At 34.0% G+C, this 17,285-nt stretch overlaps 1 protein-coding gene across 1 annotated transcript; it reads left to right on the top strand.

Moving 5' to 3' along the window:
• Positions 1-9,349: 9,349 nt before the first annotated feature.
• Positions 9,350-10,207, top strand: LOC106407980 (glutathione S-transferase T3-like). Its single transcript, XM_022709217.2, has one exon. The coding sequence runs from the start codon at positions 9,350-9,352 to the stop codon at positions 10,205-10,207; it is 858 nt and encodes a 285-aa protein (XP_022564938.2).
• The last annotated feature ends 7,078 nt before the right edge of the window (positions 10,208-17,285 follow it).

Genomic DNA, 17,285 nt, shown 5'->3' with positions numbered 1-17,285 from the left:
AACAGTTTTAAAAATTCAAAATATAAAATATACAAAAAATCTAAATTTATATTATATGGTTAACGTGGTTGTTTAATTTATTTTAATAAGTTAAAATTGAAAAAAATGATAGAGGATGCACTAATTTTTATCAAATATTTATATTCAAGATCATTAATTGTCATATATACTTAAGTCACGTTAGGAAATTCCGTAATTTTCATTAATGGAAACAATGAAGTACATTAATAGTTAATTAATAGTTAGTTTAATAAAAAGGTTATTAAACTACAAAAAGACATTTATTAATGCAGACTACAAAAAGAAAGGTTTACAAGGAAGCTTCAACTTGGTGCAAGTAAATTTGGTCAGGAATAAATCTTCATAGAACGGCTCAGATGATGCAGTTAGGCGTAGATCTTCATAAGGGAGGTAGTATTGCCGATTGTCGATTGTCTATGTAACATTTCTCATAAATGTAATGTCATAATAAATCAGCGTTAAAAAAAAAGTTATTATATATTTAGATGGACCAATCTATTTATCTAAAGATTCTAATAATCATTGTGGCGATCACATATGTCTAATTTAAATGTCTAATGTTTCTATACAGGGGATAGTTGTCTGCACTGTTGTGATACGCTCATAATATTTTGTAAACCGGTCCTAGTGAGTACCGATACAATAATCAAACCAAAACCAATACGAGAAGCTGCATAGAGAGCACAAGGCTCTTGTAACCATCAAGGAACAACGACACTAGCGAGATGGCACCAACTCTGAGGATCTATGATTGGCTTTAATGCCTCTGCGGTTCCAGATTGGAGTTGTCTCGATGAGCTTGTGAGGGTTAAGCCGCCTCTCCCGCTTGCTTAGCTTCTCTGAGCTTGACAAATAGCTAACTGTATATGCACTTGCCGAGCCGACATTGTCTAAGGCTCTAAAACTATCTGTGACTGTTTACAACGATCAAGTGCACAGATAACAAATCAATTCCGATTGAATCATGATTAGTCTCGCTGAAAGTTTCTCTCTCTCGAATCGGAAGAGTATCGATGAAGCTAACCTGAGAGAGAGAGACGGAGCTCGAGGTGCCGCCGAACGACGGTGAAACCCATTTGTTTCATGATGTGGGCTTTGTTTCATGGGCTCAACCCGAGTTTGTACGGGTCGGATTCTGTACCACTGGTTCAACTGGTTTAGCTGTTATTTGGTTTGGTTTGGTTCTGTTTTGTTTGACTTGGATTAGTTTAATGTGGTGTAAATTAACTAGACAACTTGGTACACAGATAGGCCGATTAGTACAATGATATTTTTTTCTTTTCATTAATCGGAGTAAATGGACGGACCGAAATCCAATTTATCCTATAGAAAATCCAATTTTCTAATGCAACAACTTCATATCTATATCATGAATCAAATCCAAAGGACCGACGAATGTAGTCTTATTACAAGTCAACCATTACCACGATACTATTGCTTAGTAGTTAGTACAATGATTACTTTACCTTTTAACCCGTCCTTCTTTTTTTTTTTTCTGGTCTGTGTAAATTGGACCATGTTGCCTAATGTCACGTTCAGTCAAAACCGGTCATGAGTTTGTAGGGGCCTTATTTGAAATTATAAAAAAAAAATTAATTTAATTTTTAAAAAGAAAATGTAAATTTTTAAAACAAAAATTTGGTCTAAAATTTATTTTCTTTATAGAAAAATTAAATTTGTAAGTTTTAATTCATATTTTAATTAATTTAATAGCAACAATATTGTATATTTAATACTTATATTACTATATAAATGTGTATATTATATGTATATTAACTTTTTTTTTAAATGTGGGGCTCCATAAAGTAGGGGCCCCATTCAAATGTTTCGTAAAACTACCTTCAAGCCCGGCTCTGCGTTCAGTTTCTATAATTTGATACAATTTTGATATGTATTTGTTAGTTCTAACTTATTATATGAACTGATTATATGTCATATGAATATTTAGCGATAATCTAAGCGTCGACCATTTGCTTACGAGCTAGATCCCTTGTAAACTTTAGTCATATCGAACAAAATTAGAAGAGACTGACAAAGAATGCAAGAGAAATAAAAGACATTGGAATTATCGATCAGAGTTATGGATCTTCTATGAAGTAGGCACATAATATAAGTTTAAAAAAACGAGTACGAAGTTTTGCATATGATTATACTGTAGCTATACCATGGTCCCAATATTATGTGTTGATAATTGGTGGATCACATCTTACCGAATGTAGCTACCATATTAAGTCCGACCATCCTGATTGAGAATAAGCCAATAAACGTACTTCTCCTAACTATCATGACAAACTTTTTGTTTTATTGCTATAGGTGTACATACAAGAAAAGTATTTCATAGCAAAAAAGAATGAAAGTGCGTGTAGTTTCTCTTTTGCAATTTTTGAATTCAGCTCAATAAATTTTGCACATTTGCTAGTTGTTTGAAGATCAACCCAAAGTCTGATATTTCTTTGTTTTTCTTTTCAATTTAAGACATTATTATCAATATATCATTTGAGACGAATCTTATATCTACTTGTTTCAGTATTCTGGATATGGATTTATAGAACCAGCAAATGATGGAGATGATGCAGATGATGTACCCGAACAAGGTGTTTCCGGACGTGCCAGACCCGTAGTTTTTTTTTTTCTAAATTAAAACTCGGAATGTTTTATTTTTATTTGTACAACTTTGAATATTAACTAATATGATTTCAATTTTAATTTTAATTTTATATTTTCGAATTTAAATTTCAAAAATTTTATTTTTAAAAAAAAATTAATTTTTTTTAAATTCCGAGGAAATGAACCTTCGGAATATACCGAGGGACTAGTTCCTTGGAATTTTCCGAGGGTCCAAATTCCGAGGAAATGAACCCTCGGAATATACCGAGGGACATGTTCCTCGGAATATACCGAGGGATTCATTCCTCGGAATATACCGAATGACTTGTTCCTCAGAATTTTCCGAGGGTTCAATTTCCTCGGAATTTCCCGATGAAAATTCCGAGGAACATTTCGTCAGAACTTCCGAGGTAAATTCCGAGGACGTTCTCCCTCGGTATATTCCGAGGAGCTTTCCGACGAACTGGTGGTCCTCGGAGTTTCCTCGGAAATTTGTTTCCTCGGAATTCCGTCGGAAAATTCCGAGGGATTTCCGAGGAAAATGGAATTTCCGAGGAGTTATTTCCGAGGACTTGTTTCGTCGGTATGTCGTCGGAATAACGTTATTCCGACGACATACCGACGATTTTTTCACTCAGTATGTCGCTGTTTTCTTGTAGTGCCAGGGGCGGACCTAGAAGTTCAGAAAATATGGGACACAAAATGCTATAAATAGTTAGTATAAGTATATCTAAACTAAAAAAAATTTCTCTTGTAGAGTCATTTTTAGTTTATTTTCACAAAAATAGCTATCAATGAAAAAAATATGACCAAAATAAGTTTTATTAAAAGATAAAAATACATTTTTACCCTATAACTAACTAATCTAGACTTAGAATTTAGAGTTAATGGGCAGAATTTGAGAATATGGTTTCAAATTTGAAAAAATACAAAATAAATATTAAAAATTTTAAAATAAAAAAAAGACTATTTTAGTCATTTTCTTTTTTGAATGTTATTTTGTGACAAAAACTTAAAAAGAACTATTTGAAAGAATTGTTCTAAGCAAAAGGATCCATAGTGCAATAACAAATTAAATTAAAGATATTTAACAAATTTTATACCAAAAAACAACTCCGAAAGAAAAATTAGGATGGAACCCATGCCACACCCTTCCCTTACTTGTGTCCGCCCTGGGTAGAACTAGTTTTGGACTCGGCAGATGGAACTATTTTGTAAGAGATACCGATTTGTGTATCCACTTAGACAGTGTGTAATTGAATATTGATACTATGTTAAGTTTTATATTTTTTCAACTCTAAACTAATTTACAGTGAACAAACTGATACATATTTATTAATAGATATTATTCAACTCTAAGAGAAATGACTTTAAATGCCATTAACTGGATACCAATTTTCAAAAATATCATAACATTTGGGTTTAAAGTTTAGTGATTATTGTTTAGAGTTTAGTATTTATGAGGTGAGATTGAGTTTATAAACTTCTATAAATAATTCTTAAACATTTATAAATGATTTAGGAGTGTTAGTTTAATATTTTTAATCACAAATTTAGGATATTTATAAAGTAGTCATTTTTAGAAATAAATTTAAAAAATGATATTAAATTTTTGGTAAAAGTAGAATTCTCCCAACTTTAAACTAGTTTTGATAATTTGATCTTACAATTTAAGATATGATTTCGATGATATATTTACATGCAAAATTATATTAAATATTTCAAAAGAGATATAATATAATAATAATTTTAGTTTTAATGGTGCAGCTCTTAAAATGACATATGAATTAAAAGGATATGTTTGATGATTTTTATAATATGTATTAAAAAATTTAAAATCATACTTTATGAACGGAGATGTGTTAGATTAATACTATACATGGTATTTACTAATGTGTATATACTTTGATCATTTTTGGTATGTGTTAATATTTTATGAAATGAGAATAAATATATGTATATATATATAGAGTAAGATTAGTCACTGTAAATAATATTTAATGATTATATCAACTCGTAATTACTAAATAGAAATGTATAAACGTTTGAATATAGTAGTAGTTATTTATATCCACTTTTCTTTTACTAGAAAGTATAAAAGAGGTAGACTTGATCTATTATTATTGAGCCAAAATTATCATCATATGTGTAAAGGGGGTATATAAGCAGTCTACCTCGAAACATATTCGCTATACAAACCATAGGCTACTCAAAGTACGCCAACTCACTTTATAAGTAGTAAAACCCTAACGAGTTTTTACGTGTATAATATAAATATGAATTTTTTACTATCTCTATCTCTATAATGTGAACAAATTCAAATGATAGTTGACTTACAATCATCGAGCTCGTAACTGCAAATATAGCCAACTATGAACCCCCTCTAATATCATGCCACGTTCAAAATTCTATCACGTATGATACATATCAAGATTCAAGAGCGTATGGTCCCGTACAAAATGCCTCTTCATAATAATTATAAAATGACTCAATCGACAATAATTTGTAATTCCCATAAAAAGTAAACTTGGTATTTATCAAACTAAATGTTAAAATACAATTAAATAACACACCGCCCATTGTAGTATTGAGCGAATTCGAATTGGAAGATTTCTTACCTTTGAAATCATTGTTGTGATATTCCTTCTTCCATCGACAAGTAGCAGAGACCTAATTAGAAATGGGGACCACAGAGTAGCAATACGATAAAATATTGCTTTTAAGGTGGGCCCATAACATACCTAACACCTTTTGAGTAATTTGTTCTGTCGTAATGCGCGAAGCATGTCCTGTCCAAAATCCTCGCTTTCCATATCTGGAGAAGGCAAGGTGTTCTGATCTGTACCGTACATGTGTGCATGCTTCCACGTCAATAGATTAGTGGGTAGTGCAATCAAAGAGGATTGTAAAATGTCAATCGCTCGGTGTGCAATGAGTGGTGGAATGGTTTCGAAGTTTTAAGAATGTTTAGGTGTTCGAATACGAACGTTGGAAAAGCTTTAGAGCATCCCTAATGGGAAGTTTTAGCTTAAGAATTCTAAATATATATATATATATATATAATTCCGAGGTTCTAAACTTTACAAAAAATGTAATCCAAAATACTCCACAAAAATATTTTGGATTGAGTTTTCCGTAAAGTTTAGAACCTCGCAATTACATACACATAATAATGTATATATATACATATATGTATTTTAGAATCCTTTTTTTTTGTCACAAATTTCATTAATTCAAATCTAAGGCGTTACAACGATTTTAACCGGAGGTATGCTCGACGGTAAGATGAACAACAATAACATGAAAACAATAAACAGAGGATAGAAGTGTTAAAAGGAGAGACTAGCTCGAAGTAGAGAGATCCGCAGATAATCTTCACTTGAATCCTTGAAACCACAGCCCGAGAAAGCTTTAAATAGTCTAAAAAGACATTGAAATACCCTAGTGAAAGGGGTTTGAAGATGGGTGGAGAGCCGAGTGAGGCTAGCGCACCCATCAAACGAAAGAGAACAGCTCTATAACCGTCTTTGTTGCCCCGGGAGACTAGGTGAATCTCAATAGATCCGGGTAGCAAAAAGATCGGTAAGCGAGATGGCGAGGTGATTGAAATTCTTTTCATCTCCGATTGTGAATTTGGCACTGAAACGAACTTAGCCGGAGGGATTTGTCGGACGAAACCATGGTGTCGCTGCCTTCGACGCTTGATCTTGAGAAATGGGCCAGAGCTTGTGAGAACATTTGTGGCCAAGTCACTTGTAGAGAAAACCCATTTAGATAAGGCCCAAAAAGAGATTAGGGTTTTGTGGTGAGCAGTGAGACCACATGCGCCGTAATCAGTTTTCCCGTCGGAAAAAGATGAAGTCCGGTGAGACTCGTCGTCAAGGCTGAGCACGGATCCATTGATGTGTCGTGGGAGCTGGGCCGCTGTTGCGAGACGGCAAGATGTGTCAGAGGCGAAGCGTTTGGTGGTGTCGACACCGAAAGACCTCTTCGTGGTGGTGGAGCACATGCTCTCAGATCTGGAAAGCGAGTACGAGTTGCGCGAGCAGAGGTTATGGTGGAGTGGTGACTGAGAACCATGAAGAATAGACTGTGCTGAAAGTAGATGCGATAGCCTATGGAGTTTGCCAAGTCTGTTCGTGATGGTGACTGCAGCGGGGGAGCCGGTGAAAGAACGAAATCTCAGATTTGGGCTTTTCTGAACGCTGAGCTAGGGACGACGGAGAAAGCCGGTAGAGGACTACAGATGAGCAGCAATACCCAGGGGAGGCGGCACCGGCATAGATCCGTGAGTCCGGCGGCGGAGGTGAAACAAAACCAACCGATAAGCACAAGCATGGAGTGACTGATAGTGCAGAGAGAAGTCATAGTCGGACCAAAGACTAGAAATGCAACAGAAGTACAAGGATGTGGCTAAGAGTCCCGACGCCGGCGAGCCAGGCTCCTCCGGCGTCAGAGATGGGTGAAAACAAATCGGTCTCGGGAATCGCGTTGGGAGAGAAAGCGAGTTGCTCTGTTTTTAACCTTTAAACAAATAGAATACCTTGTATTTTAGAATCCCTAAATTAGAAATCTCCATTAGGAATGCTCTTAGTGACGAAAATTCTTAAAAATGTTCTTATTCGACAACCAAGTTTTTTTTCTTTCGGAAAGGGCATTACATACAACAAAGAGTTGACATAGTGGATAACATTTTCAGATCACCTAGTAAAAAATTAAAAGGTTATGAATTCAATTTTGCTAGGAAATGTCTGTTCTTCTGAATATATATAGTTATAGTTTAACATTATCTGAATTTCGCCATTAGAAGATGTACAAGCTTTTGGATTCAGAATTTTCTAGTCATCCAAAAAGAGAAGTTCATATTTGGAGGCAATTTCTGATAATGTTTTTTGGGGGTAAAATGTTAAGATTTTTGGATAAGGCTCTTGCCAACCCACATATAATTTAAACCGAACAGGTATATTCTTCGTCACATCTGAAATCCAATTCATGGGTATTGTTGTAGTAAGTACCAAACAAACGATCTATGCGGACTCTTCGGTATTCGATCGTAGGTTTAGCTAATGGTTAACATGTATGAATTTCGTTGCCATGTGACATGTTTACTCTATGACTAGTTAAATGTCTTACAAAAATTATCATCTAACCCAATAAAAAAAATTTAGTTTCAGAGAATTGAATTAATTAAATCAATATTATATACAAGTCCCTAGAATACATGTGTGTTGATAGTTTTTCAGAAAAACAAAATATTGTTAGTTCCTTGATCATTTATGCATTTAGAGCATCTTTATCATCATGGTTGCTAATGAATGTAGTTTATGTTAATTGTGATTAAAAATAAAAGGAAATTACCTTTTAATATAAACAACATTGCTTAAATAAGTAGAGGAAGAGGCGACGCTTAACGGGACACGCGTCATACATTCAACTCTCCGCCTCTCTTTCTTCTCTATCTCTCTCCCGAGTTCGCAAAATCAGACGGTTTCGAATTGAAAACGTCGTGATTGATCTCTCCTTCTCGGAAGAATCAGTTGGCGATTCCGGCTCTCGTCGTTCACCTCTCTTCGACGATTCATCAGTGGGCGTGTATCTCGGTGGCTGTCATCGACGACTCCGTCTCTCGTTCGTGTGATCTCCTCGACGATGAATGACTGGGCGTGTCTGTCGGTGGCGATCCTCGACGGCGAGAGATCTCTGTATGTTTGTCTTTCCTCAAAGCGAAAGGTAAAGGGGTTGATTAAACAATCTATGTTCAATCATGCATGTCTTTCCTCCAATCGAAAGTTATCTAATTTTTTTTGTTTGTTTTGTTCGATTGTGTCTCTCGGTGGCTCTCCTAGACGGCGACGGACCTCTCTGTGGCTCTCCTCGACGGCGACCGTCCTCTCTGTGCCTCTCATCGAAGCGAAAGGTAAAGCTTATGTTTTTGTTCAAATTTGATTTGTTTTATGTGTTCGATTTTGTCTGTAGATTCTGTATCTGTTGTGTTAGGATGGATTGATCAATTTACATGCTATTAGTTTGTTCAAATTATGATCTGTTCCGTGTGTTTTGTCATGTCTATAGATTATGTATCTTGTGTCTTAAAATGGATGGATCAATTTTGATTTCTTTGTTGCAAGTTTGTTTAGCTATTCGTGTCTTTTTTGTCTTGTTAATGTGTGTTGATTCTCTTTAATTTATCATGTTTTGTGTGGGCAGACAATGAAAGCAAAGAGATATGAGGAAGACTCACCGGAGAAAGGGTTTCAATGCAATTGAGGTTAGTTTATCTCGTCGATCTCCTCTGAAATGATATATTAATTTAGTGGTAGATTGTGGTTGTGTGAATTGAATCGAGGGTGATTAATGGTATATTTAGTGGTACATTATGGTTGTGTGTTGGGTAATAAATTCAAGTTCTGGTTTGATAGAATGTGATAGAGATATGCCAAGTAATGAATGTAATAGGTAAATGTCAAGTCGAGTTTGTTTGTTGTTTGCGTTTTGAGCTTTATCGTTAATTACACTGGTGAAGTAATGAATGTCTTTCCAGCTTTGTTTTTAATGCATGATAGTCGAGTTGGTAGGTTGTGTTGAATGCCTTGATCATTGCATCTACAAATAAATGTGTTGAACTCTTTGTGAAGTAATAAACATGTTTACTTCTCCTCTCCTTTTTCTTCCAACTTAAAAAGATTCATATCTTTTTTTCTCTTTTCATTGAATTTCGGTAATGGATTTTAATCCTTTTCAGGACAATTCAAAGTTTGTTGATCTACTTTGTAGTCAACAAAATGTAGTGTTTGGTAATGTACCGGATTGTGTAGAAATACCTTCATCGCAAGACACGCCTGCAAAAGGGAAAGAACGGAGGGCTTGGACGCCAACTGATGACCTTGTGCTCATAAGTTCGTGGTTGAACACGAGCAAAGACCCCTTAGTAGGGAATGAGCAAAAGTCAGCTGCTTTCTGGACTAGGATTGCAGCGTACTTCTCGACTAGTCCAAAGCTGGCTGGCTGTGAGAAAAGGGAGGCAGCTCAGTGTAAGCATCGTTGGCAGAAGATCAATGACTTAGTGTGCAAGTTTTGTGGAGCTTATGAAGCTGCAACGAGGGAGAAAACTAGTGGACAAAATGAGAATGATGTTCTCAAAGCTGCACACGAGATCTTCTTCAACAACCATAACAAGAAGTTCACCCTTGAACATGCTTGGAAGGAGTTTCGAAATGATCAGAAGTGGTGCGATGTTGCGACGGCTAAAAAGGATGGAAACTGTAAAAGGAGAAAGTGTGAGGACGGTTCACATATGGGAAGCTCTCAAGCAATTGGAACCGAAACTGGTGAAGAGGATCAAGTCAGCAAACGTCCCATGGGTGTGAAGGCAGCCAAAGCCCGTGGTAAGAGGACGATGGTAGAGGAGAAGGACTTGGAGGAGTTTCATAGCATGTGGAGGATAAAGAGAGAGGATTTGGCAGCCAAAGAAAGGCTCACCAAGATGAGGCTTCTAAATAGCCTAATAGCTAAAAAAGAACTTGCTGAGTATGAAGAAGAGTTGAAGAAAAAACTCATTAATGAGTTATTGTCTAATTAGTTTAAGTGTGAGAAATTGTTTATGTTTTAGTTGCTCGAAGTGTTTCTGTTTAAGTTGGTCAAATTGGTTCTTGTTCTTGTTCTAGTTCTAGTTTAAATTGGTTCTTGTTCTTGTTCTAGTTAATGTTCTTGTTCTTGTTCAAGCGTTTGTCTAGTGTTCTAGTTAATGTTCTTGTTCTAACGTTAATGTTCAAAGTTGATGCTAACGTTTAATGTTTTCTATGATTATGCAGGTTGGAGATATTTGGAGCTCTTGGAGTCATGTCTTGCTAGTTGTCTTCACGGAATGGTTGTGTTGTTGTCTTGTGTCACGGTTGTGTTTCAGCTCAGTGTCATGGTTATGTTGTTGTCTTGTGTCACGGCTGTCGTGGTGTTTTGTTGTCTAGTGTCACATGTTTGCTTTGGAGTCATTGTCTCTTTTTTTAGTTGGAGTCATGTGTTGTGTCATGTTGTGTCACAATTGTATTTAGAGTCACGGATTGGTTAGCCTGCTTTGGCTTTGTGTTTATATAAAGTCACCAAGCATCAGCTCTCATTCTCACAAGAAACATCAGCTCTCATTCTAACAAAACAAATTCACCAAACGATCATATCGCTCCTTCTCACAAGAAACATCAGCTCTCCTTCTTTATATAAAGTCACCAATTATCTAATCTCTCGTTTTCACAAACATCATTCTCATTTCTCTATTCTATCGGGCATTCACCAATTATCTAATCTCTAGTTCTCACAAACCAAATTTTTTTTTGATCAAACGCTTTTCATCACATATGGCATCTTCTTCTCAAAATACCCTTGATGGATCAGATGATGAAATATTTGATCAATTTTTTGATCAATATTTTGATCAAAAATTTGATCAAACATTTGAGAATTTATCCATTAAGTATGCTGAGAAAGAAGAACGTAGAAAAAAAAGAAAAAAACGAGCTTATATCGAAAGAAATCGTGAGGAATGACATATTCGTTTATGGAATGATTATTTCAGTGATACTCCAACGTATCCTGAAAATTTCTTTCAACGACGTTTTAGAATGAACAAGTCATTGTTCATGCGCATTGTCGATTGACTCTCCAATGAAGTTGAATACTTTCGGGAAAAGCTAGATGGTCTCGGAATGATTAGTCTCTCTCCCCTTCAAAAGTGTACCGCAGCCATTCGTGTCTTAGCGTATGGTTCTGCGGCTGATATGGCCTACGAATACCTTCGGCTCGGTGAAACAACAACTCGTTTATGTGTCGAAAATTTTGTGGAAGGAATAATATCTTTGTTCGGCGATGAGTAATTAAGAAGACCAACACCGGCTGATCTTCAACGTCTACTTGATGTTGGAGAGTATCGTGGATTTCCCGGGATGATAGGAAGCATCGATTGTATGCATTGGGAGTGGAAGAATTGTCCTACCGCTTGGAAAGGGCAATATTGTCGTGGTTCGGATAAACCAACAATCGTTTTAGAGGCGATTGCTTCATACGATCTCTGGATATGGCATGCGTTTTTTGGACCTCCAGGTACATTAAATGATATCAATGTTCTTGATCGTTCACCTGTTTTTGATGACATTATAAACGGTAAAGCTCCAAATGTCACTTTTTCTAGTCAATGGAAATGTGTACCATATGACTTACTATCTCACCGATGGTATTTATCCAAAATAGGTAATTTTTATCCTATCTATTCCTATGCCACAAGGGCCGAAAGCAGTTTTATTTGCTCAACGTCAAGAAGCTGTCCGAAAAGATGTCGAGCGTGCTTTTGGAGCCTTGCAAGCTCGCTTTGCAATTGTTAAAAATCCAGCGATGTTTTGGGATAAAGTCAAAATTGAAAAAATTATGAGAGCATGTATCATACTCCATAATATGATAGTAGAAGACGAACGAGATAGATACACTCAATTTGATCTTTCAGAGTTCCAATAAGGAGAAGACAACGGAAGTTCACATGTCGACCTCGCGTTTTCTACAGATATGCCTTCCAATATCGCAAATATGATGGGTGTTCGAAGGAAAATTCGTGATAGACAAACGCATCAGCAACTCAAACATGATTTGGTTGAACACATATGGCAAAAATTTGGACGTGATGAAGACAACAACCGAACTCGGATGCTTCTTTCAAACAATTCTCTTTTATTTTACTAATCTTTGTTTTCATGTTTTAATTTAAAAATCTATGTTTAAAATATTATCTTTTATTATGTTTTATTTAATAAAGTTATTAGAAAATTTAATTAAAAATTTTAATAAATTTTTTTAATAATATTTTATAATTAAGCAACCTAAAATAAGAATCTTGCAATGGAGGACATAAAATCTCAAGTTTCTTAACAAAATCTCTTAACCAACTTTTCTCCTTAAATACAATTAAAAATAAATTAAGCAACCCTTAGTGAATCTCTAGGATAAAGATGCTCTTACTATATTTCTGGTAAAACTGGTTAATCTATTTGACGGGGATTGCAAGGGCTATAAGAAGTGTAAATATCATCTGGTGTGTCATTTCAGAAGGCTATGAATCAATGTATGAATGTGAGGTGGCTTTGTTCTTTTTCTCGCTAAATTGGACTATGATTCAAAGGATATATACAGCAACAGTCTTTTCCCATAAGAAAAATAAAACAAAAAAAAATAGACAATTCTCTCATTTTAATTAAGTACCCAAAGAACTATAAAATTCTCACCTATGAATTAATTTCTAGTTTCTTATACAGAATAGATGGGTTATTAATACTTTACCGTATCCGTATATTTGAAAACTAATTCAAAATCTATCCTAGTCTGGATCATTGCATAGATTCTTCCTTACAGTTCGTTCATACCTATAATATTATGATTTTGTTTAAAAATATATAAATGGACAACATGCAATTGACGACTTACGTGGTCGATCTTCACAAGCCGACATCGAAACTCTGAAAATGATGGTTTCTAATACCCTAAGGAAACGGACAACATAGACTTTTTTTTTTTTTTTTTTTTTGTAACTTAGCGGACAACATATACTTTAGAAGACTGTCCAAACATGTTAAGTCAAAATGTTTGGGTTGATTAATAGATTTAGTAGATCAGATTATATACGATTCATTGAGTTTGTTCTTAAAATTAGAAACCCATGTGTATTGAGATTCGTAGTCATATACACACAACAATTTTTTGTTATCAAACATGCACAACAATCTTTTTACTAAAAGTTCTACAAAAAGTCTTACTAATAATTATTCAATGAGGTATCGTAAGCTATGTAACATACAATTTAACGTAACATAAAATTTTACGTAACATAAATTAAGTTAAATATATTATTTATTTATATTCATAAAAACATTCTATTTGCATTTCAAAATTGCCAAAAATACCAAGCTATTAATGATTTTGACTTATGCAATCTTAAAACAGGATATCGATGCCGTTTAAAAATCAGAGGATACAAGTTGGATTGAAAGTTTAATACTTTCTTAGATTTGTGTATGTCTTACACTTTGAACCGGTCAAAAATAATTATGGTTATGTAATTAATGACGACTAGAAAAAGTTTTCTAGCTCTCAAAATAGGCGGTGGTATGTAGAAGCATTATTTTTGCTAAAGTAAAAATATTCTTGTGACATTCTGATTAGTTATTAACTTATTATATAAACATAATAACATATTTCTCAATCCTTTATACTTACTATTTCTTAAAATTAATGCCTCGGATATATATATACACTATTGAAGACCTATGATTTTTACTAAATCAAATTATCAATCACCGTTAATTATACGATATGGTTCCAATACTCTATGTTATTGTTCACTTTTAAATGAAACTTTCCTGATATTTCTCTTTGGATGCTGGCACGTGTAGTTACAGTCACATTCAACCCTTAAATTTGGGTTAATTTAAACCCTAAGTTATATTTTAAACCCTAAGGTAACCTACCAAATTATTTAGCTAGAACAGCGTATTAAATAAGATACGATCTAAAGTTTGTCTGCATCCAAAAGACGACCCTAGTCGTTGACTTGTTTACCCATATTAATCTTCTGGAAACTATAGGAAACATCGCAGGAACTTACAAACTGATTGTAGATAAAACAAACAACTATCAACACAAATTTCAAGCTCGAAAAAAAAGTTTTCATGCTCGAAGATGAAGTGACTAACGTATTACGTACCGTTGGTCGACTAGTTTATTATAAATTAAGTTATGGGCTGATTAAAAAAAAAAGTTATGGGCTGATATATAATAATATTACTGCAAATATAGCTTTCTCATTTTTTTCGATACTGTTTTAGATGAATTTTAAATTAAATTCAAACCAAAAAGTATTTTATAATAACTGCATCAATTTACAGAAAAAAAAACTAAACAAAAAATTGACTTCGAGTAGAAAATATATGTTCTTAGCGCTATGTGGTTTAAGTTGTACACCAAAGACTCAGATCCTCTTTGTAATTAAGCTTCCATGGACTGGGTTGAGATACGATGGTTGCATATCTCCTTCACATATTGTATGTAGACTCATTTTAGTCATCTATTTGTCTTCATTCATATTCAGACTTTTATCTCGGTGTCTTTTTTCTGCAATGTGGTTGCACTATATGTGCTCATACTTGCATTAGTTGTATTCTGAAATTAATTTATTCCTTTGTATCCGTTATACTATACAGTAGTCAGTACTGTTTTTCCTTATATTGATTGTCTCGAAAGTTCATAATGCACCTTTTCATCGGTAATAAATTATCTTTTTATTAACTTTAGTTTTATTTACAACGAAAACGTAATGTTATGTTCTTGATCGTGTGTAAATTAGGTTGTGTGGCCGTAACTTAGAAAATTGTTTATTTTAACGGGAATTCAAATAATTTCAGTTAGCAATACAAAAAAAATCTTAAAATTTCAACTAGTTTATTAATTGTTACTACATGTAAAAGATATTCGATAACATATGCATCTATAGTTAATACAGCTCTACAAATAATTAATATTGATGAATAAAGTAGTATATAAGTAGGCATCTATGTGGCATATAGTCAAAGTAAACTTAATATGTGAACCCCGAAGATGAGTAAATTAAAAGGTATGGGCGTTGCATCCCAAAGAACGTGGTATTTATGGAATTTTTCAACCAAATTGCTTTTCTTTATTTTTGTGGAATCATAACTTCATAGCTTAGTACTAAAGTGCATACATATCATATATATATATGTGAATATAGTTTTCTATTCATTTTAGAAGCTCAATGCACGTCGGAAGAAATAATAATTTTAGAAGCTCAATGCACGCAGCCACGACGTGCTCCAACATTCCCCTTGTTTCTTGTAGATATTTGGATTTATCAAAATATTTACTTCTTTTTTTTTTGTAACTTAGGCTATCAAAATATTTACTTAGTTTTGCCTTTGCTCCAGTAATTTATTTTCTAATGAATTAGCCAATATATTTCCTAGTGAGAATTTCCAATATCTTTTTAATGAGAATTTACACACATCTTATACTAACAAAAATACCATATATATATATATATATATAATACCCCCATAAGTTATGGACTTTAGAGGCTTCGACAATTCAGCGGATCTATTCACAACTAAAGTTTCGAAACCTCTAAAGTCCATAACTTATGGGGGTATTATATATATATAATACCCCCCACAATTCACCCTTTTTTTACGAAGAATCTAAAACAGTTTACTGTTACTTTACAACAGATTTTTCTCAGTCGGTGATGATGATTTCAGAACTAGAATAATGATCAGTCTTTGCAAGTTATTTAGAAGACATAAAAGACTTGAAGATAAGTTTCAACAACTCAGAGCTCATTTATATATCACGTACGCAGAATTCAATAGCGACATTCTTGCACGCATTGCAAGGAAGCAATCGTCGTTTGTTGTCCATATGAATACAGAACTACATGTTTGATTTACAGAATCTACGTTATTATATTTATATTGCTGACAAAAAAAATATATGCACTCTTTTATGCTGGTTACAAGATGTACAACTCGTCATGCAAATCTTAGTTTAATGTTAAAACACTTTGGGTAGCACCTTTTCTTTATCTCAATTGTAAATTTCAAAAATTATAATTGTATCAGGTAGAGAAACAAACAAACTTTCCTTTTTCCTATTTCCTCTTGTGCAGTATCACATTAAAAAAAGTTTTATATCAAAAACTATATTTCCTTCTAAATTAAATACTTCACACCAAAATATTAGAAATGTAATTTCAATATATTAATCTTTTTGTCATATGTTGGATTATATTGAAAATATAAATTTTTTTATATAAGCCGGAAAGGAACACATTTTTCCGGAACCATAAATCGGCGAAAAATACAATTCATATAAAACTACATAGATATGAAAAAATTGAAATGATGGATTACTAAAACATAAGCTGAGAAAAAATGCGCCAGTCTTCAAATTACAGATAAAAACAAGTCGAGAATTCTTGTTTGTAGACTTGAAATGATTTCCTATCCAAATAACCATTTTGGCATAGACCTCAAAGCTCGCACAACCTTAAGATGGTACTTCCATTGGCTCCAGTCACATCGTAACACAACTAAAATCATTTGGATCTTCATATGAGAACCAGAAATAACATTCTTGTCACGGACCAAAGCAGAGACTCTCCACATTTATTAAAGCAAGAACCAAGGTTTAAACCTAATCCATAATCGTTCATCCATATCCGACAAAACCAAAGAGATATAGGATAGGACCAGAATTGAATCCGTAAGAGCTTCGGAATCTCAATACGCCAGTAACCGAAATGATACGCATAATTGTAACCACATATCTGAACCAGAAATTACTGCCACGGCAAACCAGATCTAGTTTCAGCATTGGAAATTCAGAAATCTATTTATTAACTTAAATTTTGGTAACAAAAGAAGCCCACCCTCTATTATAAGCTATTTGTTATAAAAAGAACTTAGATTTTATTGTATCGCAGAAATTTAAATAAGAGCAAAATTTTATACCCGTAGAAATTTTAACACTGATATAGGAAGAGAGAGTTTCTTATTATAGAGAGAGAAGAGATTGAGGTGTGTCCACTACAAGAAAACAGCAAGGATACTGAGGGA

Source organism: Brassica napus, chromosome C9 (assembly GCF_020379485.1).
Source record: "Brassica napus cultivar Da-Ae chromosome C9, Da-Ae, whole genome shotgun sequence".
Taxonomy (NCBI): Eukaryota; Viridiplantae; Streptophyta; class Magnoliopsida; order Brassicales; family Brassicaceae; genus Brassica; species Brassica napus.
This window is presented reverse-complemented; position numbering and strand designations above follow the sequence as displayed.

Coding starts and splice junctions, on each gene's coding strand:
- LOC106407980 (XM_022709217.2), top strand. CDS start 9,350: ATGGATTTTAATCCTTTTCAGGACAATTCAAAGTTTGTTGATCTACTT.